At 41.5% G+C, this 27,689-nt stretch overlaps 2 protein-coding genes across 2 annotated transcripts in view; both read left to right on the top strand.

Annotated features, from left to right (window-relative positions):
* cntln (centlein, centrosomal protein) overlaps positions 1 to 16,862 on the top strand; it is a gene marked incomplete at its 5' end in the record, with an annotated part of 91,944 nt that extends 75,082 nt beyond the window's left edge. Inside the window, 2 exons of the mRNA XM_083938160.1 lie at positions 5,149 to 5,223; positions 16,231 to 16,862. Of these exons, the coding sequence (XP_083794286.1) occupies positions 5,149 to 5,223; positions 16,231 to 16,341 (186 nt within the window). The 3' untranslated portion in view covers positions 16,342 to 16,862. The remainder of the gene's footprint in view (positions 1 to 5,148; positions 5,224 to 16,230) is intronic.
* Positions 16,863 to 26,718: 9,856 nt separating this feature from the next.
* The window catches only part of sh3gl2a (SH3 domain containing GRB2 like 2a, endophilin A1), a 45,031-nt gene continuing 44,060 nt past the window's right edge, over positions 26,719 to 27,689 (top strand). The window contains exon 1 of the mRNA XM_083931161.1: positions 26,719 to 26,856. Within this exon, the coding sequence (XP_083787287.1) occupies positions 26,812 to 26,856 (45 nt within the window). The 5' untranslated portion in view covers positions 26,719 to 26,811. The remainder of the gene's footprint in view (positions 26,857 to 27,689) is intronic.

Below are 27,689 nucleotides of genomic sequence, written 5' to 3'. Positions count from 1 at the left end.
CCAACTTTAGGATCAAGTCTAGATTATGCTCAGAGCACCTAATATACCTATAATAGATTTTCTGTACTGTAAAATTTCAACATATCCTAAAAGTTTTCAGGGGTTTTGCATTGTGTTTACACCAGAGGACTGGGAAAGACATTATATCATTAGTGTCTACTTGTAGTGCTGGGTATCTTTTTTTGTCAAAAAAGACTATATGAAGTGCTACTGTAACTTTGGCATAAACTCTTGAAACAGGTGCAGTAGATGAGTGCAGAGGGGAGGAAACAGGAGCCTTCTGTTCTTAGTACATTTGGCCTGTATCTTACAATATTTAGCCTCGCTGGAAATCTCTGCTTCTGTTTGACCTTTTCTTATTGATGGGTAGATAGATTCTGGAAAGTATGCAAGGTTGAACACCAAGTAAAGGTGAACCACACACCAAGGCATGTCACTAATAAGTTGGGAAGTTTCAGCGCAATAGAGGAGAATGTGGCTGGTTTAAAGCAGGTGTTCTTGATCTTGACAAGATAAAAAACTTGTCAACACCTGCATCGCCTTTCAACTTGATATTAGATTTAATACAGCACAAGTTGAGTAAGTACAATTTCCTTTCAGCTGAAAGCAGTCATTGCACTGAAAATCCTTGCAATTGACTGTCAGCCACTTGGAAAAGCCTGAGTTTCACAATCTTTTACAACTTCTTGGGCCCTTTCTCTACCATAGATCATACCCAGCTATGTCATCAATTAGCAATCCCATGTTACAATCAACCTCCAATCCCCGGGGACTTCCTCCCATCTATCACAAGATGAGAGAGGGCGCTCCAAGCACTTACTCACACTTGAAACCAATTTTAGCCATTTGCAGCCCAGCTCCACCCAAGAGATGACAGAGAACAGTTTCTCACTTGACAAAAAGTCCCCCGCATCAGAGCTGAAACCTCTGCGTGTAAAAACACTGTCTCCACCTCTCCACTTTTTTTTCTCTGGCATATTAATTGTGGTTAATGGCAGGCTGCTTGGTTTTACTAACATGGAGGGTGTGTTTTTCCTGTTTTGGTAATTGAACATTCATATCTCACAGCGCTGTGGATAATGCAAGCATCTAGTGTGAATTGTACATTTTGTGTCACAGTGAGGTTAACAGTTTAGGTGCGAGTATGTGTTACTGACACCCTTTTTCCACCAAATTAGCTCTGGCAGAACCATTGTTATATAGGATGTGTACTCAACGGGGGCCGTTGCACAACGCAAAACAGAAGTAAGCAGTAGCATGAATGTTGATCGCATTAATTCCCTGCAGGCTTTTGCTCTATTAATACAGATATTTCTTTACAGAAAAAACAAGCATTGTACTATTAATGAGACTTTTTTTCTGGCAATTTTTCACTTGACTTCTCCACCCTCTCTTTCCAACCTGTAGAATTTGACACACCCATTGATGTTGTTAAAGTTACTACTTCAGGTCAAGGAAAACCTGCTACTTTTTGGTTCCAGGTGGCAGCCGTTGTAGATCCGGACCAATTTATTTTTGGTTGAAAATGCTTAGAAAAGGTTTAGAATTAGATGCGCAAACCGTAACAGAACTCGTTCCATGTTGGTGGAAAAGGGGTTATGAAGTGTGATTTGAATGTCTTAAATAAATACAGAGATTAATGGTTTGTCTCTGTGCATGCATCTGTACAGATGTGCGTTTATGTGGGTGTGATGGAGAAGCTCTACTCTACTACTGGACACATTAAAATGTCTATATGGAAGTGTGTGTCCCATGTAGATGTTAGTCAAAATGGGCTTGGATGTAGCTCAAAATCAGGAGCACCCTACCTAAACCGACCTGAACCTAAATATGCTTTGTCTCTGCACAAGCGGCTCCACTAGTTGAGTGAGCATTTAAAAAATGGATACATGGTCAACTTCAACTATCCACAAACTGAACTAAGGCTAGTTTGCGACACATTGTTGGAACAATGTTGAAAAAGATTTAAAAGGTTGGTACAGAGTTGAAATTTAATGATTCTTGTTTCAGAATTTCTTTTCCCCCTCACTCAAAGAAATATACAGAGCCTTTGCACAATCTTTGTAGATCGAATGTTTTTCTTTTGACTTGAGGACGTAACATGAGGTTATCAGGATGTCCCAGAAGTTTTCAAGAAGTCCAACACATAGCAAGTGTATTCATTTATTCACTTGGTTGTGCTGAATGAAAGCTCAGGGCTCAATGGGATTGTTTTTACTCTTCAGTTTCACTTTTAAATGAGAATACTCCATTGCCAACATAGCTACTTGTCTTTAGTTTTGCAGATTTCTCTTGTCAATAATATTTGCAGAGGTTTTTTAACATTGTAGTGCACCGGTACTTGCTTTTGAAATCAATGCATTTTTGAATTTCAGGTGTATTTAGATTAATTATTCCTGATTGTGGTTATATTTTGAGAGGATTCTGGGAATAGATGACCTTTGTGTAATGACCACGATCTTTTCTGAAGGCTGCATATTTTCCTCCCTCCAGAGCTTTAGTCTTGGTTTGTTGATTTGTCCCTACAAAGAAATCAGAGCTTTTGTTTGAGATGTTTTACTGAACAGAAATTCGGTTGTGACAAGGTTATTTGTTCAGCTGGCTCTGTAGTTGTGGACAGCATAGCAACAAATGTGTTTTGAGCCCTTTCATGGGAATGGAGAATTTAATCACTTGTGTTTTTATATTTTTAATTCATTAATTGATTTTCGGAGCTTTTAAAAGTCATACAGAAACTTCCAGCTGCTCCCTTGCGCACAGGCACATAACACACACAAAATCAATATGTATGCATATAGATGCAAAGAAGGCGTGTGCTCAAACATAAATACTCCAAACATACACGTGTATTACACTGCACACTGTTATTTGCCTCTGTCCATTCCATAGCGTGCAACAGAGGACCCGAGAGGGCCGAGCAGCTCCAGGCTCCCCTGGCAACTTGTTGTGGAGTTAATGATCCAGCTGTAATAAGGCTGCAATTGCCAGGCCAGTTTGTTTTTGCACCTAATGTTTGATGGAGGGTCAATGCTTTGTTATATATCTACCAAGGTTGGGCAAGCACACTCACTCTCACGCACATGCACTCTTTCAGGCACCGTGTTCCCCCCTACGGGAGGCTTGAAGGTATTAGTCACCTCTCTCACCCTCTTTTACCTCCCCTGCTAATTTAACCACCAACCCCCCACCTCTGGTCTCTATCTACTTCTCAGTTACTCAGTGCAGCGGGCACAATTAGGCATACCCTGAAATTAGCCTAGACCAAATGCTTTTACCAAGGATCACACATACAGGCTACCAGGAAGCTATGGAACACCAGGGAGAAACACATGCTTAATCTAAATGTCAACCCTCCAGACCTTACTCATTGCCATGGATATGACCATTGCCAAAATCATAACTTTTCCAGCCATCATATCTACCACAAATGTTTTGAAAATTAAGAGGCACACTACTTTGTTGTACACCTGAGCTGTTTGGTCCATTTTAAACTGAACCCTGGCACATTTCATCAGCCCAGTTTGAGGTGGTGTGAAAGCTAATTTAAATCGGTGAAGACCAAACAGCCAAAATATAATACTCCGCATAAAACCATGGGTCTTGGCTGCTTCCAAGTGCACTACATTTCAATTAATTCTAGGTGAGAGTACGATCCCCAAATATGTGAGGTGAACCAAAAAACAGCGCTTGTTGCCTGTGTAAAGAGAACAACACATGATATCCATCTCGCTCTCTTCAGGACCCGCCTTCTCCTTTGGCACAGTGTCACTCATCTCATTTGAAGAATAAAATGCTCGACAGCTCACTGTCTTGTCAGCTGCTCACAATTTTCATCCTCTTCTAAAATGGCAAAAACAGAAAGCCCACGGCTGCATACATTTTGTATTGCTCCAAAATTCTGAGACCAGGAAGTGTTGGGGCGTTTTACTCGAATATTCTGTCCAATAGATGAGCGGCCGCTTTGAACACATTACATTTGTTTCCCCTTTTTGGGGCACTTCACAAAATGCTGTGTGAAATCTAACTGAACTAAGTGTAAAATGTAGCAATGTTGCAACTTCACCCCTGAATCACTAAGTCTACCTAACTAAAGTATAGGTGTGAAAGTGCCCATAAAGTACAAAAGTTTGTACATTATTATTGTGGCTATACAATAAAAACAAAACCACAAAAATACAATCAAATACACAAATAAGGTAGTGAAAAGACACATACGGATTGATTTTTATATACTATTTTATGGTACTGAATTTTTCTTTATAATCTATGCAACCTGTGTTTGGCTGCTTTAGGTGAAAAAATAGAAATAAAATAATGATTGATAGGCACTGTTTGTAGCTTTATATTTGCTAATAATTTTCTCAACTGAAAGTTCTAAAACATTGTTGGTCCATCATTTGTCTGTCTGTCTCACATTAATACTGCTATGAATATTGGGTGATCCTCAGAGGGCACTCTGAGGGAGTCAGCACCTGAAGCGGACTCACAAAGTTCACATAAAGTCTGCATGAGCCCTCCTGTGGACTGGTGGCATTGGGCAGCTCTTGTCATCCCAGACTTCACAGGACTGTGCCTCTTAGGTCTGCTAGTCTGCAAGTGCAGGGACTTTTAGATTCAGACACACAGAGACTTTTCTCTTCCCCTCCCACGTCCCTGTGAGGTAGTACGAGGCGCCTCAGATAATTTCAAGCAGCAACACCTGGGGTTTGAAGTGAAGAGGTAACGCATTAGTGCTGAGGTGTACATGGCCATGTAGTCGCTCTTCTTTCTCTTCATTAGCAGTAACAAGGCTACCTTTCTGTTAGGTCTTTATACATGAGTAGCATGCAAACGTATACTGGCATACCTTGCCACTGAGTCTCCAGAGAGCTTTTTCAAGGTCCTGGCTGGTGTGATGCTACAATTCTGCCCTCAAGCAGGAGACTCACAGAGGCCAATCTAAAGATAGCAGCAGGTTCGCTCTAGAAACATACCGTACCCCTAGTCTAATTACTTGAGATGTTCATATTTTAGCCACATAAAAGATTTATGATTTATTGTATTTGTATTTTTTGTATCTCAAAACATCTGCATGATTTCTGTCACCATGTGTATCTTTTAGTCTCTATCCTGTCACTGAGATGTATGTATTTGCTGTTGTGTTTGCAGGGTGCAGAGGCCCATTCAGAGAGCCCAGGAGATCAGGAGTGGCTAGGTCACTTCAACCACATCCTCCAGCAGAAGGTCAGGCTCACAAATCTGCAATATTGATGACACAAGTCACTCATTCCTGCACATACACAAGCTATTAGCAGCCTCCCTTCATTGTAAAGTTAAATTCTGTCCAAACACAAGTGACGTTTAGTTGAAGTTTAGATTTGTAGAACAACTGTTGTCTGGGGTGTCAAAAGGTAACAGAAAATTGGCAATTGTTTTTCTAAAAAATGATGGTAAAAAGAGTGTAACAACCGGCAGAGTGGTACAACAAATTCTGGAAAATGTGCCAAAAACTGGTTTAATTTCCTTAAGAAGGTAGACACTGAATTCTATTGCTTCATATTATACTGTAAGTAAAAAGGATAATTCTAATACTCCGCCACTGTTCACTGTTTCTCAGTATCAGTGACATAGGGAAAGTTGAAATGATAAATGATATCATTGCGTGTGTGTGTGTGTGTGTGTGTGTGTGTGTGTGTGTGTGTGTGTGTGTGTGTGTGTGTGTGTGTGTGTGTGTGTGTGTGTGTGTGTGTGTGTGTGTGTGTGTGTGTGTGTGTGTGTGTGTGTGTGTGTGTGTGTGTGTGTGTGTGTGTGTGTGTTCGCTCACATAGGACTGGTAAATACTACTCAGACTGCAAACAGAAATCAGAATGCTTCTGATAACAAAATCATGTCAAGTTTCTACATTCATACACAGATATCTGTTTACAGAGATGATTACCAAAGTTGTAACTTTATTGCTTTGTGTATCAAACTACAAATAATGAAAAAGCCACGGGTAAAAGGGAGTTTGACATTCTTTTAGTGTAATTGCATGTAGCCTTGTCTTTTCAAGCTTGCTCTCTAGGTGTTTGCATTTCCATAACAGATGGCAGATGGGCATTTTTGTCTATATATCTATTAGTCTAACATTGCAGATGTGCAGCTTTGTATGTCGTAGTATCGAAGAATTTGGGCAACAGTTTCACCCAAATGCAGTAGAGGATGAATTTTTAGTTCCCACCCCAATGTGTCCTGCTCCAGGCTCTGAAAAAGAAACAATGATGCAAAAGATAAAACAATGAAAAGGAACTACATCTACACACTGTGTGTGTGTGTGTGTGTGTGTGTGTGTGTGTGTGTGTGTGTGTGTGTGTGTGTGTGTGTGTGTGTGTGTGTGTGTGTGTGTGTGTGTGTGTGTGTGTGTGTGTGTGTGTGTGTGTGTGTGTGTGTGTGTGTGTTGAGTCTGTGTGCACAGCCACTCATCTGTGAGTGCTCTGCTGGAGCTTTACTCGAGTGCTGTCAACGTATGCTCGCTGTGATATGTGTATGATTGAGAGTGTCGACTGTGTCTGTGTGTGTGTGTCTGTCTTGTCTGTGCTCTTGTCAGCGGCTGCCGCAGGCACTCATGCGTCGCCTCCGCACCACGACACACACCAGACACTGTTCTCTTGTTCCCCAGATCTTCTTCTGACCTTTCCACCTTCCTCTCCCCCTCCCACACTAACACACACACAACACTCTACTGAATCCATGTTTTTCCCTTCTAGCTGGACAGCTCTCAGTCCCTGTTCTCTGTCTCTCTCTGCCATCCTCCACTGTCCTGCATTCCTCTCTCTCTCTCTCTCTCTCTCTTTCTCTCTCTCTCTGGCTCAGACCCCGAGGCAGCTTGTTAGTGGGGAACTAAATATTGATTTGGCGGGCCTGTCGATGCCGGGAGAATGAGCTAGTGTCCACCAGAGACCTCGGCACCGGCAGCCTGCTATCGACGTTTTCCGTGGGCAGAACAGGGGTGGTGGAAGGGGGAGGGAGCGGAGGAGCTGGTGTGGGGTGTGGAGGAGGAGAAGAGTTGAGTATGACAAGGCTGAGACTTGCCCCTAGGTCTCTGTGGGGACCGCTGGGACCACCGCAGTCATCCCCCCTCACTGCAACCGACTTTTTCAATCCCTTTCAAGTCCATCTTGTTCTGTTTTTTGTTTATTTATTTCAATTTTTTCCTTGCCTCTCTATCTCGTGGTTTCCTCTCGTCTGGTTTTTAAAAGCATGCTGTGGTACCAAGGGGACACCAGACTGCATGCGTCTCTTGTATTTCTTTCTTTTTTCTGACAGGCTGGTGTGACATCTCACACACTAAAAGACCAGGGGAAGGATCTGTCTGTTAATTAAGGTAGATCTCCTTATTTGTCGTTTTGAAGACCGCTACGATACTACACATATCCACTGATGCTGAGAAGAGAGCATTTTCTTAGTGAGGCAATACACTTCAAGAACTCTCATACTGTTCCCCCTTTGCCTCTCTACTCTCTGTCATAGCTTATGAAAGGCTCACCAAGCAGAACATCTGCGAAGTGGAATGGCCTGGCCTGTCACCCTGCCTGTGACACTAATAACACACTCCCCTAATAGTGATATGATCTTACCCCCGAGCTCCACTCAAACACACTTCTTCAGATAAAAAAGACACAGTGACAGAAATAGACCCAGTGTAAGGAAAGATGAGAGAGAGATCCATGTCCTTAACTGGCTGGCTGTCACTGAAAGAGGATGAGGATGTGTCCATCTGTTCGTGTACGTCTGGGTATGTGTACGTATTCATGTGTGCATGTGCACTCTCACGACAGCCTCATCTTGTCACTGTCAGTGCCTAATGGAGCTGCCAGTGGGACGGCACTTTATTATCTCAGTGGCCCTGTCAATAGCAAACCCATCATTCATATTGTGTGTGTGTGTGTGTGTGTGTGTGTGTGTGTGTGTGTGTGTGTGTGTGTGTGTGTGTGTGTGTGTGTGTGTGTGTGTGTGTGTGTGTGTGTGTGTGTGTGTGTGTGTGTGTGTGTGTGTGTGTGTGTGTGTGTGTGTGTGTGTGTGTGTGTGTGTGTGAGCTGAAGAGTGGTACCTATGAGTGCATCAGTGTCTTTGTGTGTGGGCCATTGTTCGCCATTACTGTAGTGCTCGGCCACATGTCAACGTAACAAGAAAGACCGACATCCACAACACATTGGCTGCACATTGTTGCTGCCATGGAGATACGTGACGTGAGTTACTGCTCCCCTCTTGCCGAAGAAGTGGCATAGATTTCCGGAGGAGCTGCCCCACACGTCCACTCAAAACCAAATGAAACATTGCATTCATTTCCTCGTCTCTCACCTCCACTGGTGAGTTAATGAAATCAAACCCTATGTCTCTCAGTGGAGAGCCACCACAAGCGGCACTCCATAGCCAGGATCGAGGGACGGTGCTATCTAATAATCATGAGCAGGCCAGGGGGTGTACTGTATGGCTCCACCGCAACCCACCATGAATAAGGCCAGCAGAGAAGATGGAGTGTCCATGTGGGCCATGGGGTCCAGGCACCGGCCCGGGGAAGCATTGATTTAATTGCCTTTGGTTTATTTGTGGAGTCCTAATTATTGACTGGAGGTAGAATTTAATGGGCCAAGTCTTTATGAAGACAGGGAAATGACTGGCTTCTGCTGCTGGCCAATAATGAACAGGAGGAGCATGTGCATGCAAGCGTGTGCACATGCATGCAAACACACGCGTTCCCTCCAGATCATTTTTCAGACTCATTTTGTACACACACGTTCCCACCTCAAGCCTCATGACAGCATAATAACATTTAAAAAGTCATTGACTCTGTTGATTTCTTTATGAGAGGACAGTGGTTTGGTTTACTGGTATGGGGTGGCGCTGAGGGCCTGCTAATATTTACTTCACAATCACACCCGAGGGAGACGTACAAGCATCACTTCTTATCAGCCTCCAAACTATAACAAGCAGGTGAACATTACATTAAGACAGTAGCAGAGACCGGACCAATCTGGACTAGACTTGTTATAAAACATCCGAGGCGTTTATGGATGGACTACTGGGCTGAAATATTTCCTGTAATTTCAAACCCTTATTGAACTTTGGGGAGGGGTTGCTGCTGCTTATTGCTACAATGTTAATGGCACCATTTATCTAAAGTTAAATAACAGACTTTATGCATGTAATTTCTTGTCAAAGGGTCTCACCATATAGGTCGTTCCATAGGGCATTGCATCATTAACCCTCTGTATTAAACATAACAAAGGCTCCATGCCTCACAGTGCTAATGCAGAGAGAAAGTTTTCTATTGTTGTCAAAGCTGTGAGGGTGAGGGGTAGGATGTTGTGTTGTGTGGCTCATTATGCCTCTGTAATGACAAGGAACAGCTCCAAGTCCCACACTTCTCTCTGAAGGAAAGTGACTCTAATTAAGCCTCATTTAATGATTGAGCTAATTAAATCAGCCACTCTTTTTCTGTAAGTATGTTTGTAAGTGTGTGTGTGTGTGTGTGTGTGTGTGTGTGTGTGTGTGTGTGTGTGTGTGTGTGTGTGTGTGTGTGTGGTGGGGACTCCAGCCTTTGTACTGTAAATATGTCACTGGAACAGTGGAGGGGACTAGGAGGGGGGATCCCAGGAGAAGACTGGTTTTAGAGTTGTTGTTAATACCAGAGCACACTGTGACTTATTCAGTACCTTCAACTTGCATTTCACATAAACGGAAGCATTTCACATAAACAGAAACAGCAGTTTTGCAGTTTTTTGGTGCTGTTTCTTAGCCATTAAACTGATTACTTAACCAGGCAAGCTATAATATATCAAACAGCACATTTCAGGAGATCACTTGAAATTGGCCAGGTGAATAATCGTATTATTGTTTTTTGAGTCATGATGCTATTTTGGAGCTTTAAGGTTACTGCCGGTCTAATTGTACCTGAGGGTTGTCCTTTGGAGCATAGTGCACGTTTGCTCCTATTACTACAGGAAGATAATTAATGATGAAAGTAGACATTTCCTCATTGAATAGATAACTAGTGTTAAATTCCTTCATGTCAATGATCAAACATTGAAAGGCAATAGTTCTTAGCACCGTCTTGTTTTGCCTGTGACAGTTTGCTGCAGGCACAGCCACTTTTGTTAATTGTAACTGCTAACCAGTACATTACCTCGGCCAATGAGCCATACCTTTAATCACGGGTGTGTTTTTGATTACTGAATTCTACCTTAAGGTTGCATCTGTTTTGTATGGATATCACCTTTCTATATTTATACCTGAATCGTGCCTGAATCACCTCATTTTCACACCTAATGAGTAGGAACCTGAAACAAAGACCCGGTGCTTTCCTGTGTTTAATCTAGGGTGTATTTAGGTCAGATCCCTAACAAATGCATGTTGCGCACTGAAATGATGCTTCCAAACAACGTATCAAGAAAAGGAGAGATTTTTAATTACAGTATTTGTGGCCCCAAGTGTCCAATTCCCTTTCATATCAGTCTCTAGTGACCTAAAGGGGAGAAAAGAGAGGGATCTGCTCCACGGCAGGGGTAGGTAATTACGAAGGAGAGGGAGAGAATAGGCTTGTCGGTGCTTTAGTGATTTTCTTACCTGAGCCCCTCTTTACAAATGTGACATATTCATTATAGGAGATAATCAAATGCAAGACTTTTTAGCATGGTGCCTTTGTGCCAGGGCTTTTTTTTTTAATCTATTTATCATGCTGTTGTTGTTGTTATTCCCCCGTTTGATAAATTTGATTTTCAAACAAAAGTGAGAAGATCAAAGATCAAAGCGCTGTTTTTCCCCTCTGTGATGAAACTACTGTAACTACTTCTCCCTTACCTTGAATAGTGGCCTAGATTGGAGACGGCTCACCAGCCAGGGACAAAGAATTATGGCATGAATCCTTCACCACTGTGAAAACGCACCTGTCATACAAGTCAGACATACATACTATTTTTATGGTTATTATTAGATTAAACAGTAGTGTACATTTTTGTTTACTAGGGCTGGGTATCGCCAATAATTTTCTGAATTAATTAGAATGCGATTCACAGATCCCGATCTGATTCAATACTAATTTCATAAGGGATATTTCACAGTACCAACTTTGCTTGGATGTAAAAGAAATTCTCAGAAAACTAATGTTGTAAATTATACAAGGAACCTTCTTACCTGGTGTTGAAAATATTAATGTTCACAGTAAGAATGGATTCCAAAGCAGTTCCATTAATGTACTTTTTATTTAACATGAACACACTACAGCAGTGAACACAATAAAGGGCAACTCTACAGTCAGTGAGTATTGAGTGACCAGAAAAAAGTGTGTTTTATTTAGTGATGCCAGTTTATCCCTCTCCAAATTTAGCCTAACTTTGGAGTGTTATTTAGACAAGCTAACATGACAAGATAACCAATGGATGCCTTATGGCGTCTAGTTTCATATGATACCAATATCTTCCCTCAGCTTTACAACTGAGCCAGCTACAGCCTCTTAAAAGTTTGATCTCAGGATTTAATGTATCAATAATAAATTATTCTAACAAAGATCGATGTGAAACAGAACATGAATCTTTTTAAACATAGCCTTATTTATTACAATAGAAATATACACTGTACAACTGTAAGGTATGCTGTTGTTACTGGTATACAGGTAGACACTACTGTAAAAATGCAGCTTCTATCGTAGAAAACTGTAGTTAAATTGAGCAGGAACAGCTGCCTTATTATACGTGGCGTATGTATTTATAATGATAAGGTGGTAAACGAGTGAAAATGTGAGAAAGAACACTTAGTAGTAAAGCTTTGAGCGCATGCAGAAATTTGGACTATGTACCCCATTTAAGCTCTTTTAGGCTCTCTGATTCCCCCTCCCTCTTCATTCTGACTCATTTAGATATCCAACAGCCTGACACAATCTTTACAACTACTCACAAATTGGGCCCTTGGAAATAATTGTGCTAACCCCTTCCGAGGGAGAAGACAAAAGAGCCGGAATGATCGATCCTTTAAGAAGAAAAAAATGTTGATGTGTGTAATGCCACTACCAAACAATGGTCACTGGAGCGCTGCAACTTTGAGCTGTTCTCTGCCTTGAGGTGTGCCCCAGGCTGAAGAATAGCAATGACATTTAATTGGCTCATAAAAACACCTTTTGCTTGCAGCTCTTGTTCTTGTCTACACACACACACACACACACACACATACACACACACACACACACACTCACACTCTCTCTTACACACACACACTTGTCAGTGTCAGTGGCTTTACATGTCAGTTAACTTCTGAAACATGTTCATAGAATCACACCTAGACAAAAGGTCTGCTCTGCAGGGCCTGTTGAATAGTAATGGATGTGAGTTAGCATGGCTTAATGCTACAGTAGATTTTTTTAGTGTTGCCATAGGGGACAGTGCTTCTTGAAAAACCGTGGCTGCGTTGCTTAGTTCTGGTGAAGGCTAGCTCTGCCAAAGGGGACAGGGGCCTGGGTAAATCAACTGTAGCATAACATTAGTGCCAGGTCCTAACACTGCCTTAAGCAGCCCAGGGGATCCAGTAGAGCAGCTGCATCACTCTTTACCTCCAACCATCCTGCAGGGCTTCGGTCCCCAGCAAATGTGGCAGTTAGATGAAAGGGAAGGATACTCCTGCCTGTCCCGTCCGTGAGCCTGTGTGTGAGCGCTTGTGTTTCTGTGTTTCCTTGGGCCAGAACCTGCTGATGTGAATCACACAGCACAGTAAGATGAATCTGAATAAGTGGGATATTTATCTATGGGGTTTTTATTAACGCAATAGAATCATTTATCAACCAAGAGACCAAAAAGTTCTCTCACTGTACAGTACATATATCAACTTTGACATGAAAGAATCAAGATGATCACCCCTGTGAATTAGGGGTTAAAGGCACAGTTCAGATTTTTTGTAGTAGGTCTATAGAAGGTAACTTATCCATTGTCAGTGTATTACCTACAGTAGATGGCGGCTGGCATGCCCCCAGTTTGGAGAAGCAGGCAAGTGTGCCAGCACCTAAGTTAAGCAATGTACTGCCGTGGATGGGGGCAGCAGCAAAATGAAACCAGTATCAGTTTAAGTGCACGCTAGATTTAGAATATTTTTACCACTTCAACTTGCCTCAAATGTGGGAACTGAAATGATTATCTGTGCTCTTGTCTAAGCCACTAGACTCACTCAGAAATCAACAGTTGCTGGTCTACTGCTGCCTCGATCAGTTAGTTAGTTTGTTATACTGTATTTTGTGACTTTGTTTTCAAAGGGTTAATTTCGGATTGACCAAATTCACACAATGATATGAACAAACTAACTGATTGCAGCAGTATTAGACCAGCATCTTCTGTGTTCTGCAAGGTGAGATGCTAGTTTTTGTAAAAAAAAGAGTCTGTTGGCTTTGAAGAGAGCATAGAAGAATATACCGGCTGCAGTTCTATGTCAGAAAGGGCAATTTGATGGCAAGGTAAAGCAGTGAAAATATTCTAAATATAGCGTACGCTTAAACCTAGAGTATATTGATGGTTTTCAGGTGGGTCTTTTTTAGGTGGCTAAAATACGTTTAGCTGATTCACCCATCCACAGTAGTACTCCTGCCTGCTTTTCCTAACTGGGGATGTGCCCACTGCCATGCGCTGCAGGTAACACACTGTCTAAGAACCTCATACAATTCCACTTTAAAAAATCCGAACTATCCATTTAAGACGGCAACCATGAACCTCAACGTCCCAGGTTCTTTCTGTCACTCGTGTCTCTCCATTGTCCAAGATGAAGATTAAAATGCAGAAAAAATATTTAAAATGAAGGAATTGAAAGTAGATAGTGTTTATTTTATAGCTTAACATCTATTTCAGACTTAAATTTCACTTATGTTAGGTTTATCTAGATCATGTTTACCTGTTGTTTACCCATATTCCCATATCGGTATTTTTAATGATCCAGTATCCCTCTTTGCTGTCCCATAGAGCCTTATGTTGTGGCTGTGTCTCTATTTTAGTGGGTTTGTTTGCATAGTTAGTGGCTCTAAGTGCAATTAGCTGATTAGGAAATTGTGCCTATGTGTGTATGCCGATATGAATGTGTGTGTGAGACAGAGAGTGAATTCCCCCTTGAGGACAGATGCAGAGGGAGATGTCTCAGCAGTTACTTCAGTGTAGTGGTTCTCTGAGGAATAGCTCTGTGTGTTTGAAGCATCCAGTGCTGTTGGAACTGACTCCCCACTGCACACATGCTCAAGTGCGCACACGCACACTACCCGGCACACAGGGCCCTGTGTTTCCTGCTCCTGTTACCTTTAATGAAGAGGAGAGATGTGTCAAGGGGCAGGGGGACTGTGTGTGTTTTTTTATGTGAGGTTCTCACTCTTTCCGGACGTATTGGAAATTGATGAGACATTTTCAAATGTCCTTAAAACATGTCAGCTGCAGACCTAATTCCAGTATGTGTTGTGAGTTTGTGTTAATCACTTCAAAGCAACACGATATTTTGTATTCCCTGATGCAGATGTTACTCAGCAAAGTTTGTTAGCGCACTTCAGACTTGTGTCAGCCTGTTTCTCTGTGTATGGTTCAATATCTTATGTTTTCACATTCTCTTTTAAGAGATAAAAAGTGAAAGATTTTAGGATATTGAAGCCACTATTTTCAGCTCGGCCAGTCCACATCTCATCTCACGCCATGTGACTTAGAAAATTGCTCAGGGAATGAATTTGTTTCCCTTGCTTGAAAAAGGCGCTTGTAAAAGGCTCCATGTAGCTTAGAGTGAATATTTATGGGTGATACAGTATGAATGCCTGCCTTTGATCAGGCGCCCTAATGACCATAAAATCCTTGTGTTGATTGAGAGGAAAAACAAATTTAGCCAGAACTCAGAGGAAAAGCCTCCTCACCTCTTTATTTTCACTTTCCATGACAACAGCTAAACAAACGCATACAGTTATTTAATCCTCAACCTTTGTAATCCTGTATGATTAAGTGGACATCAATTCTCATCCTCTTACATTCCCAGCATAAACACAATAAAAACACAACAATGCTGTAAATGTCCCCAGCGATGCTTGTGATGTTTTAATTATGCCTTGAGGCGTGTCTGCTGAATAGTAATCAACTTATCCCTCTGGGGAAAGTGTTGTGTGTCTTCAGCCCCCCCAAAAAAGGGAAATGTCACTATTTTCCTGTGCTTAAATGATAGTTGCACATTTTTACATCCACAGACACTACTCACATGCCCACATATGTTTGGATGCTTTCATTCCTCCCGTCCATATTGACTCAAAAGAGATCTCCCTCTGACAATCTTTCAACTTAAGATGAGGTACAAAATTCACAGTCTCTTTTCACTGCGATTCATTCTAAAATGTGTCTAAAGCTTGTATGATGTTTTTGAAAGTTGAGTGGGGATCTTCCAACGTTATACAAAATTTCACCTTTTGTTCTCTCCTTTAGTGGGTCCTTGCTGAGCTGCAGGGGAGGGATAGTAACAAAAAAAATCTGCAGATGTGCCATTGATTAGTCTGGAGCTTCTTTCACACACGATTGCGAATGGGAGCAGGAATCCATATTCAGGGAAATCTGTACCACCAATTTGCAATCTCAAGACCTTGTAACAGTTCTGGGAAAATGGCGGTGAAAGTGCATGAAAGCAAGAATGTGTGAATGAAAGCACAAACACTGCAGGGACAAGCACATAAAGGGTTACGTCCATCTGACGAGATGCTCGCAAGTGGAGTAAGCGAGCCAATCACAAAAGGGGGGATTTGATTTGATATTAAATGCATTAGAAGAACGCGGGCAAAACAGTTCCTCGCCCGCCATATTCCTGAAATAATATAATAATCTACTGCACCCAAACTTCATCATTATGTTATTCTTTTCTCAGTATTAGCATGCAAGTGTTGCTTTTAGACACTTGTGAATTGTGAAACTGTGCTTTAATACTTAGGAAATGTACATAACTGCACCACTTACCAAAAAGTGTGGAATTAGGTGTTGAAACTACTGCTGTGTAGCCTGTTTTGGGAATTGCTTTGTCAAAACACTCAACATGGACAGTCCCTCAAAAGTTTACAAGTCCTCAGGCCCCATTCTGTTGTTTCACAAAACAGCACATAGGCTTTCTGAAAAGATGCCAGGTGTCAAAAATCTTTCTTTTTTTTAATAGTGGTGCATTTGTGTGTTTTCCTTATTTTCTCTAACCCCTTCTACCACCGCCCCCACATCTTTTTTCTACCCTTCCCCTCCCCTGCAGATCCCCTCTGCCGGCCAGCTAATGGAGGCTGTGCGCGTGAAGATGAAGGAGAGGAAAGTGCTGACAGAAGAGCTGGCCACGCTCGCAACACCAGTCAGCGAAAAAGCCTGACTCCCTGGGCTGAGGCTGGGAAAACTGTCATCCTCTTCTTTTTCTCCCTCCCTTCTTCCCTCCCTCCCTGGTTCCTACTCAGTGGGAGCTGGGCTGAGCCAAGCTGAGCCGGGGCAGCCGAACCAATATTTGTGAGAAAAGCGCTGTCGACTCACTCTGGGCCACTGGCTCAACACAGCAGCCTAGCTTTTGTAAATGAGCCCTCGACATCTGTGTTAGCACTCAGTGCACTATGTCTATCAGACAGGGCCCTTTAGCGCCAAGCTAATTTACAGTGCAGCCACTCTCAATGCAGACCTGGGGTGATAAGGCAAATGCTTACGCTAATGTTTAAGTTTGACTTTTTTTTTGCTCTCTTTTACCTCTCCCCCTCATTTATTTGGCACCTGAAGGACCTTGGAGTGCAGGGACTTGACCTAGCAATGCCAAGTCGACACTTTGAGAAAGTCAAGAGTGCGGCACAGAGCAGGATATAAAAAGGTTAGGTCCATTCATCAGACATGATACTAGACTTCTCTGATATCCAATGATAGAAACCCACTGGATACACTGCAAGTATTTATTTCTGAGAAGAAAATGATCTATGTTTGTGAAATTTGTTATAGCTTCTGTTCTTTAAGTATTTGTTTTGTTGATAATTTAATGTAATTATGTTAAATATCAATGCTTTATTCTGAAAAACCTAATTTCTAAATAAAAATCCATTTCACCTCATTTTGTCTGTATTTTGTTCTTCAAAGACTGCATTGTTGTTGTGAATTTCATGATCATATTTCTAAATGGTCTCTAGTATTCTTTACAGCAGTTCAAAGAACTGTCAGTCCGTGTGTGATGGTGACTGAGGATGCTCTGGTGGACAGCAGGGTTCTCACTTCTCTCTCATGATTGACAGCTGACTGTTGGCATGGTTCCTGTCTGTAACAAGTGACCCCCGCTGTTGACATCATTAACAAGGGTCCACATGAGCACACACAGAGCACAGCACAGGGGTGTATTAGAGGAGTGGTTACATCCTTGACACAACTACCTCCAACCCCTTTTATCTGTTTCCCTTTTCCTCCCACTCTTATTATTCATTTTGAATATTAAAACATGATCCTGGTCTCCTCTGTCCTTGAGCTGGCATCCTACACAGGAGACCACACACTCTTTCCTTCAAGTCATCCTTTTTTCTTTTTTTTAGTCGTTTCTATACCTCTCCTAGCTTTTGTTTTCCTCTTCATCGCTTTACGCCTTTCCTTTTATTATGTATAATTAACAATGGTGTGAAGAGTCCTCCATTCAGGAATTAAAAAGAAATAAATCCACTTTTGAATCCCCCCTCCCTTCTCAAATATATGCTAATGACGTCGTTTTCCTTTATCTTTTTATAATAAAGGATTAGACCAGGACTGTCTCTAGCTGCAACTCGGGGACCAATTTAGCTGGGATCCAGGAGAGACAAACCCTTGTGGTTAATTACCATTCATTAACATAGTTTGCATCTTTTCTTCCTCTCCAATACCCATGAGCCAGCTATTGTCAATATTTGTCCCATATAAATTTCTGCCTTTTTTTTCCCAGTCACTGTCCTCCAGGGTAATGCTGCTAATGACAAACATTAATAACTCAGAGAAATCCGGTGGCGCAGTGGGTATAGAAGAGCAAAGCTTCGGTGCCACGCAAATTATCTTGGAGCCCCCACCCTTTGCTGTCTGACTGTCTTTATTTCTCTCTCTTCCTTTTAGCGTGTAATGCATAGTCAACATGTTTGCTCGCCGAGCCCCGGCCTCTGCTGACATACTCGTGCTATTTCTGTGACATATTCAAATTCGGGCCCCCTCAGCTGGTACTCCCATGGGTTTAATTAACCTGGCCTTGCCTCTGACGCTCCCTCAGTGAAGATGTTAAAATGATCTTGAACCCCATACACACGTACACTCACTCACACACATACACACACACACACACGCACCCATGTCTTCCATGATTCATCTCTTTATTTTCTGTGTAGGAATGGTGTGCCGCACCCTTCTTCCCTTTCACTCTCTCCTTGTCTTCCACCCTTCTTTTCTTGTGCAGCTCTCATTAAGAGAGGTTTCCTGGGGGAATTACTTTGATCAGTAGTTCCAAAGTTTTCTTCCCTTCCCCTTTTATTCATTCCAACACAATCAACTGTGTCATTTTCCCTCTGTCTTTATCTCTTTCTCTCACCCGACTTCTTTTTAAATCCAACTTTCTTGTATTTTTTTCTTTCCACAGATTCCTGCAGGAGATTGTTCCTGGAGGGGGTAGAGAAGGTCAGGGTCACGGGTTGACTTTGGGGTTGATCAATGATTTGTGTATGTGTGTGTTTGTCTTGTGTGTGTGTCCCAAGGCTTCTCTGTGGTACTTTTAAGTTCCCTCACTCTAATGTGAGTGTGTGCCACTTGGGTGGGAAGGTGGATAGCCCAAAGTACAAAGAACAGTCAAAGCACAAACTGAGAATTTCTGCAGCCCCTCCAACTGATGCACAATTACCTTGCAGTTCTCGTCAACCAGCTGTGGAGTGGGCAGAAAACAACCTCTGGGGATTTCCTTTACTTCACTGACACAGTTTCACACCCCGGCTATTGCTGCCAATATACCAGTCTGCTTTGATTTCTCACACATACAGACACTTGGCACTGTCTTAAATAACAAGGTACTTGTGACATACAGCCAAATGTGTTTTTGACAAATGTATAATGCAGCATGTTTACGGCTTTTATTGTATCTACCCTTCATGTTTGATCCACGGGGAGAAGCTTCAGAAACAAAGGTAGATGCTGTCTGGGAATTTATGACAGAAATATTACCACACTTTTGTATTTAGCTCTGAGTGTTGTGTGAAAATTTTAGTCAAGAACCTGATTATTTTTTAAACTTTTAGATAACACATACTGCTCGTCAATACATCCATGTATAATTTTCTTTTTCATTAGATCAGATGCAACCTTAAAAAGAAAAAACAAATCACATATGCCCATATGCTATGTATACAACCTCACTGATCTTCACTTGAACAAGTCCCTTATCCTCCTCTACAGCACTCCAGACATGAAACAGCAGCAGATTATGGGTGGATGCGGTCCGCCGTGGGAAGCTAGGGAGCAGATAAAAAGGCCAGCCACTCAGGGGACTAAAGCTATGTTTTGATGCTGTGTGATAAAGCAGAGGCATAGGGCAAGAGGAAAGGGAAAGTTACAGGATCTATATATATATAGATATATATACTCTATATATATCCTCTGGCTTCCCTTTTTGGATTTCTATCCCCTCCCTCTCACCTCTTTGTGTTGTCCATCGTAACCAAGCTGGTCCTGCACTTTTCTTGTTCTTTGACACTCTCACTTTCTCCGTCCCCATGGACTGTCCTAAGCCTTGCTCATGGCAGCTGTCTCTCTAAAGCCATGGCCTGAGCTCCTGGAGAGAAAAAAAAGAGAGAAAGAAAGAAAGGCAGAGGGGTTGATCTGGTCTCTAATCCACCGTCTCTTACAGCGTAGGAGGGAAGCTGAAGTCCTCAACATCACCTCAGAGAGAAGCGACTCTTTGAATGTGACTACCTGAACCCTCTGGTGTCCGTATGACTAATCTGGGATACTTTCTCAAACGGTGTAGAAAATGTGGCTCCTAATATCACAGATCAGTCAAACTGTCATTCTTGGATGCACTATGTTGTTGTCAGAGATATCAGGCTTTCAAACATGGTAAGCTTCTAAGCAGGGGATTTTTTTTTCGTTCTGAGGCTCTGAGTCCATCCATTGGCATACTATACATAGGACCATTTTGCTGTATGCATTCAGAATCAAAACAAACAGCTCAAACAGAATAAGGCTTCATCAGTCCTAGCTGTTATAATATAGGCAGCCATCCTTTGTTTTCTGCTCCAGCATATATAATAACACCTTAGTCTGTGGTGTATAGCTCCTCAAAGCACCTCTCCACCTTGACTAACTTTTCCAAGCGCTCATTAGCGGACTGGCTGAAGTTTGGAGGGTATGGAGCGGGCTAGCAGATTACCCCCTGTAAAGTAGCACACCTCAGGTAATCACACTAATGAATTCAAGCACCCCCCCCCCCCCCCCCCCCCCCCCCAACTCACCCAGCCTTTATTCCTTTCTCATTTTCCCTTTACTTACTTTCTCCCTTTCTTCCACAGTGGCGGGTCGGTGCAAGAAGTGCCAAACAACAAAGAAGTGTTTGTTTGCATAATATTAGCACTGCACGCTCGCACACAGTGGCGGGGGCCAGACTGCAGGACTGACTGGAGGCTTCCCATGAACACAGGTGGAGCAGGGCGAGCATCACTGGGACCAATTAGAGCAGAGCACAGGTACATTAGCATGTTTGAGTGGAATGGGATGGCGTGGGGATTGGTAGGCGTTATGAAACACACAAACACATGACCATGCTCTGGTGTGTGTTAGTTGTTTTGTCTCCAGTGGCACAACTGGCATATGTGTGACAAATGACCCCTGGTCTTCTGTCACAGACCATCCTGTCTATTCCATCTGAACCTACACACATTTTCCTCACAGATACAATTGCAGCATCTGTCTCTTGTTCGGGGCAAGAGCAAGCGCTCCATAGCATATAGTGACCATCTTAACAAAACTACCATGGTAAAATTAAGGTAAAAATTGAATAATTAATGAAAGGTCCCATATTATGCAAATTTTCAAGTTCATACTTGTATTTTGGGTTTCTACTAGACCATGTTTACATGCTTCAATGTTTAAATTGCATTTTTTTTTTTCTGATACTGTTTGTCTGATTATACCTGGATTCACCTTCTGTCTGAAATGCTCCGTTTATGCGCCTGTGTCTTTAAGCCCCCCTTCCTGAAAAAGGACGCTCTGATTGGTCGATGTTTTCGGGGTCTTAAGCAGTGGGGTCTGTGCTTCCTGCATCTCTGCACCTTCATTGCAGCTGTAGTGCGATTTCTGCCTGTATGTAGTATAGTTGAGACATCAGAATGGATTGTTTAAAGGCATAGATACTTGATACTTTCACAGTATTTATAGAGCACCTCAAACTTCTATATAATCAAAAAAGACATAGAAATCTCAGTTTTTAAATTTAAGATTAAAATAAGGATCTTGAGGCATCAAGGTGTTCAGGGTCTGCCCTGTGAATTCATGATCTCTGACCTCACCCTATCCTTAAGTGTGATTCAAGACACCCTGCAAAGGCTAATTGTTCCTTTGGTCTCTTCCTTGTGGTCACTGCCCAGAGCTCATGATCATAGGTGAGGGTAAAGTGGAACTCTGATTTGATGGTTGGCCTAAAAGAGATTGTTGCAAACTCTGAGGCAACTCAGGCAGGGGAGGCAGGGTGGAGTACCATTGACCTTAACCAGGAATGTTCGGATGACGTCAGCAACACTTGAGGAATTCTTCAGCCCAACCGACATATGTTCTGTGGATGAGAAAGAGTGATCAGTGCTTATTGATTGACAGATATGCGTAGTGTGAGTAAGCTGGAACATTAGATATAGTCATAAGATGAGGAATATTTACATAATTTAGCAATGAAAATATACAGCAAAGCTTTTGAAGTATGAAAATAAGGAGTCATTCAGCTATAAATGTAGCATTTACCACAGAAATAAAATTCTAATAAGTAGTACAACCTGAAAAATGATATATAAATATTACTGTCATACATGTTATACGAACACATACACTCTGTTGTAGAACATGAACGTGTCAGTAATGTGTGAATCAGAGACTCCTACTGTTCCAACTTTAAGTCAGAGCTGATGGCAAAAGATAGAGAGACCAGTGGTCAGTGTAATAAAGTTAATGGCAACAATCTCATATTTCACTTGAGCTGAGCCACCATCAGTCTGTACGGTACAGGTAAGATTTATCATCTCATGAGTTAAGACAAATGGACACTCACCTCAGGCCACACGCGCACATACAGCTCACTGAGCCGTGGGACAAAGCACTTTATCAGAGCTGCCGGCCGCAGCCAGAGAGCAGGAAAACAGAGCAAAGAACTGCACTCAGGTCACTGTCAGCTGGGTTGATGTATCACTCGCACTTTCTCTGTTAGCCAATAAGAGCTACAAGCAAACGTTTGGTGATTTGATGCTCCTACAATATATCGGACATACCCTCACATGAATGCTGCTTTCACTGTGGAGCCGGTCTGATCTGATACAACATACAGCATACAGTAATCATGTGTTTCAGGGCATTTTTCACTCTGTTTTCAAATATGCATCATTATTGCTGCATCATTTCCTACCACTAGGTGGAAGCAAACCATCGTAGATTGTGACTTGTTGGGCAGTGGACAAATAGACAGTGACAGGCTGATATTATAGAGCTGTATACCCTCTATACTTGCTTGTATAGCTTCTAACATCATTTTTAAGATATATATTATATACATTTTGAATTTTGGCACACTCGATTACGTTTTGATCCTTTGACCTTTAAAGTCATGTATTTTTTTTTTACAATGTATACATCATCTAAAAATCTAAATAAAATGCATCATGGTTTCGTTGACTTAGCAATCCACTTAGCAAATTTATTTTTATTTTTGACATTAATTAAAAGCACACTTTTTATTTGGTGTTCTTGGCATGTGCAATATATTTATAGATATATAGATACAGTAGATAGATAGACAGATAGATGGATAGATAGATAGATAGATAGATGGACGGACGGACAGACAGACAGACAGACAGACAGACAGACAGACAGACAGACAGACAGACAGACAGACAGACAGACAGACAGACAGACAGACAGACAGACAGACAGACAGACAGACAGACAGATAGATAGATAGATAGATAGATAGACAGATAGATAGATAGATAGATAGATACAGCAGATAGATTGAGTAACTGGAGACTTTGTAGATAACTCCTCCTTTCTTCCAACTCCTCCTTTCTTCCACACGATGGCGCCACTGACATAACAAATGTTTCTCCTCATGTTTTTAACCAGCACTGCCATAAACACTCTGTGCTGTGGTGGAATTTAATCATTACGTGAGTACAGGTTTGGTTTGGACCTAATTTAAACAAACGCAAAACAAGATGATGCAGCAATAAACTGCAGTGAGGATAATAATTGAGTTATGTACTTGAGGAACAAATTATATTTATAATAGATAAATATGCTTGCAATGAAGATGTTCACATGTATTTCATTTTTTTAGTTATTTATTTTTCCAAAAGCCAAAACATTAAAATGCCGTTATTTTTTTATTCATAAGCATACATATTGAATTTGTTCAATTACTTTGTGTTAGCTTTATACATTTCTGTTATAAAGTTGTATATAATGTTATAAATGAATAACATGTAATGGAAATACTCATTAGTAAATGTTTTAATATAAAGGTAATGTAAATGATTAGAAAATACTGACTCAAACACACAGTTTATTGTGTTCCCTTGAGTATTTATTTATTTTTGGTAAAATAACATGACCAATAAAAAGCATGACCTATATGCAAAGAATATTAACAAGATAGACATACAGATAGAGCACTTATGATCAGAGGGGGAGAGCATTTAACTGTTTATATTAAACACAAATGTACATCTGTACGGTGTGGATTGGTCCCAAACACATGTGCACTTAACGTTCAGTCTGTGGTCTAATAGTGAGGTATGCATCTCCCACAAATGTACACTGCACACATAATTTACAGTTGTGTACAAGCATTGTTTGCACTTCAACACCCAGCAATTACTTTAGTTTAGTTTAAGTACTGTTTTGCTAGCTGTTAATCTTTAAATATTTATAAAGCGAGATCATAAGCTGTATAAATAGATAAATATATATATATATATATATATATATATATATATATAAATTAGTAAAGCATACTAATATTTGAAAGATTAAAGTAATAAACATAACATTTCAGAACTCTACTACATCCTAAAGGAATGTGCCTATCATCTTTTTGTAGTATTTGGACATTTCACAACTGCTGATATAGCCATATTTCAGATTTGATCGCCCATTTGGTGATCGTCACTCCAAGTCTTATTCCGGGGCTGTAACAATGGCCATATGGGATGCGCCTCTGAATGTCTGCCAGAGTAGTCCTACCACAATCGACCTGCCATCTGGCATCGAGAGGGCTGCCTCTGAGCTGATAAATGTGTGCAGGTGATTTTTTAACTTTAATTTTGAGGCATTATTCGCATAAGTCCTGCAGATTTGTGAAGGCTTAATCTTATCAGCCAAAGAACATCATCTTGACTCTAATTGAGTTTGGGTGTGAGTAACCAAAAAGGGGACTGCTAAAAGTGTGTGTATAACAGTAGATATGGGCACATTTTGTAACTGCACAATACCTTTAAGCTCTAAGCACAGTGTTCTGTCACAGTTCAGTCGTCCACAATGTGGAAAGGAAAAAAAACAAACAAAAATAATGTCACCACAGGGTCCATTAGTCAGGTTTTCCTCTCAGCTCTCTAAAGGTTTGTGTAAGTGTTTGTATTTACAGCAGCTTTGTTGTACCTGTATTCATCTATTATTCTTTTTTTGCCTCTCAGAGTCAACTTCACTGATGGAATAGGAAGAAAGTTAGTTACAAATGTCTTATCGAGCCGTCCGTCTCTCTGTTGACAGGCGCTGTCCAGGGTGCTGGAGAAGTGGGAGCTGCTGAAGCTGTCAGGCTTCTCTTTACAAGTAATTTAGTCTTATTAGAGAAACTAATTGTAACAAAACTAATTGTATATCAAGTGTTTATGAAGTCTTTCTTTATGTCTCTCTGAGGTGATGGTATAGGGTGTAGCTCGTTCATCTAATTTAAGGTAAGGACAACAATATCTCTAGCACATCTCTGCAAAGGGCAAACTCACTCTATAACCAACAGACATGAGCTACCATTCTTGATATTAGGGTTAGGTAATGTTTTACTATTTGTGCATAATTTTATCCTAATTACGGATTGAAATTGAGTCTAAATCAGTGGTGGAAGAAGTATCCAGTTCATTTACTGAAGTAAAAATATTAATACCAAACTGAAAATGCTTCACTAAAAGTAAAAGACCTGTATTCAGAACCTTACTTAAGTAAAATTGTATTAGTATTATATACAAACTGTACTGTATGTATTAAAGTAAAAAGACTCATTCTGCAGTACACTGGTCCCTGTCAGTGTTGGACTATTATATAACATGCTTTGGGATTAATATCACTGCCCTGTAATGTGTATGTTGCATTTTACTGCTGTAGATGTCTAAGTCTGTGCTCATTTTAACTACTTTATGGTCTGTTGGGTGGTTTAACATACAGCAATGCATCATATTTTATATTTTAAGATCACAATATGTTTGAGAACCTCTAAGAAATCGACTTTTTGTGAGAATAACAGCCCTGGTTTTCTTCTATATCTTTTGTTTAGTTTATTTTGCTTATTTTTCTCAGCCCATAAAGTAACACTATAGGCCTACATGGTTTTCACTGGAGAGAAAGTTGTAATCTGAAAAGTAACTAAAGCTGTCAGATAAATGTAGTGGAGTAAAAAGTACAATATTTTCCTCTGAGATGGAGTCGAAGTGTAGCGTTGCAAACGGAAATACTCGAGTAAAGTACAAGAAACAAGTCATTTGTGCATCAATTACTCACCCTGTGTTACAGTGAATTCTCACGTACCTCTATGCTGAATGAGGATGAATTGTAGCATCATACTATTACTATTACTTCAATTATTCGCCCTTCATTCACTGTTCATTTTTTACAATATTACTGAAGTTTTTCTTCAAGGAATCGATGTAATACTGGGTGAATCACTGAACTACAAATGATCATTTTGAGGGTGAGGTATTTCTTTAAAGCTACAATAGGTAAAAAGAAAAAAACGCAGAGTGAGACCTCTTCTCACAGCTCTCCCTCTCCCTCCTGAGCCAATGGAAACACTTTCTCTCTCTGAAATGACCTGGGATTGAACAAAGTCTCCCATCACGAGCTAAATGTTCTCAAGCCTGAAAATAGCCAAGAGAAGGTGTGAGAGATTTTCACCCAAACACTTGAATTACATTGTATGCCTATCTAATACACTGCCTATCCCCACTAACTTGAGTATGTACTTAGTTACATTCCACCACTGGTCCAAACTAAGTCTACGTCGCCTCCCCCCAGTTTGACCTCGTCCCTCTACAAAACGAGCTTACATTAAAATACCTCAGCCTCCTTTTAGTACAAAGCGTGGTGAAGGAGGAGGAGGCGGCCGCTTTAAGAGGAGCTGGCTCCGACGTCAGCGCCGTTTTAGACATGTGGCTCTGACATCCAATAGCCTGATCGGAGCTTTAATCAGCCCCCTTTTCTCACAGGAGATCCCTCAGCTGAAGACCAGCGTAGACAGGGGTTTGCTACGGTTGCAAGATCATCACCAGATACAATTATAGGACCGAGATTTCCTCCTTCAACGCAACCGCAGCATCGAGTTCATATCCCCAGCTAGAACCACCTTGTAGCAATCATGTCTGTAGCGGGGCTGAAGAAGCAATTCCACAAAGCCACTCAGGTAAGAGAGGGACGCGACGCCCTGAACGCCACATCTCCTCAGGTCTTCATGTTGGACTGTCACGTTGCTCGGAGAACAGCGGAGTGGTGTTTGGATCGTGGAGATCGGCCTTAAATGAATAACACCTCGCGCTGTTCTCACGTGCGTCGGTCTGCTGTAGCTGTGCTCCATCCATCATCCATCTAAATCACTTACTCATCGCTGTCCTGGTGCTGAAACGCACTCCGCTGAAAAAGAGGGTGCAGCATTGCGCCAAGAGAATAATTTATTACTCGCGTTTTGCACTGCAGCCTCGGTTGTGTTTTTACTGTTTTGGTGTGAACACACGGCGTGAGAATGATGCAGTCGTGTTTGTGTGTGGCCGTCTGGGAGGCGGGTGTCACGACGGTGTGATGATAGTGATGTCGGGGACGTCAGTTCCTCTCGGTACCCTTCAGATGACATTCCGCACAGAAAACCCCCCAGAGCTGCAGATCATGGCAAACGCTCTTGTAATGCGCAAGTTCCTTGTTGTCCTCGATGAAGGACGGTTTAAATCAGTTTCTTTCAGCCAGCCACAGTGGGAACTCCGCGCACGACGTTATGCAATCGTTAAGTGCGCCTTGGCGGAGAGCCGCTCCTGACAGTAGCGGCACGCCATGACCTCGGCGCCCTCTAAATGCGTTTATCTTCTACAGAGGGATACCAGCGTAAATCATGTCTTCCATTTCTTATGCGGAATAATCTGTTATTTTTAGATGTAGATCTGAATCTAATGCATGAGAAGACATTTAGTTCAAGGTTAGTCGGTGGCTTTCTCAACCCATCCCTCCCATTTAAGTATAATTATTTGA

The sequence above is a fragment of the Echiichthys vipera genome, assembly GCF_963691815.1.
Source record: "Echiichthys vipera genome assembly, chromosome: 2".
NCBI lineage: Eukaryota > Metazoa > Chordata > Actinopteri > Perciformes > Trachinidae > Echiichthys > Echiichthys vipera.
This window is presented reverse-complemented; position numbering and strand designations above follow the sequence as displayed.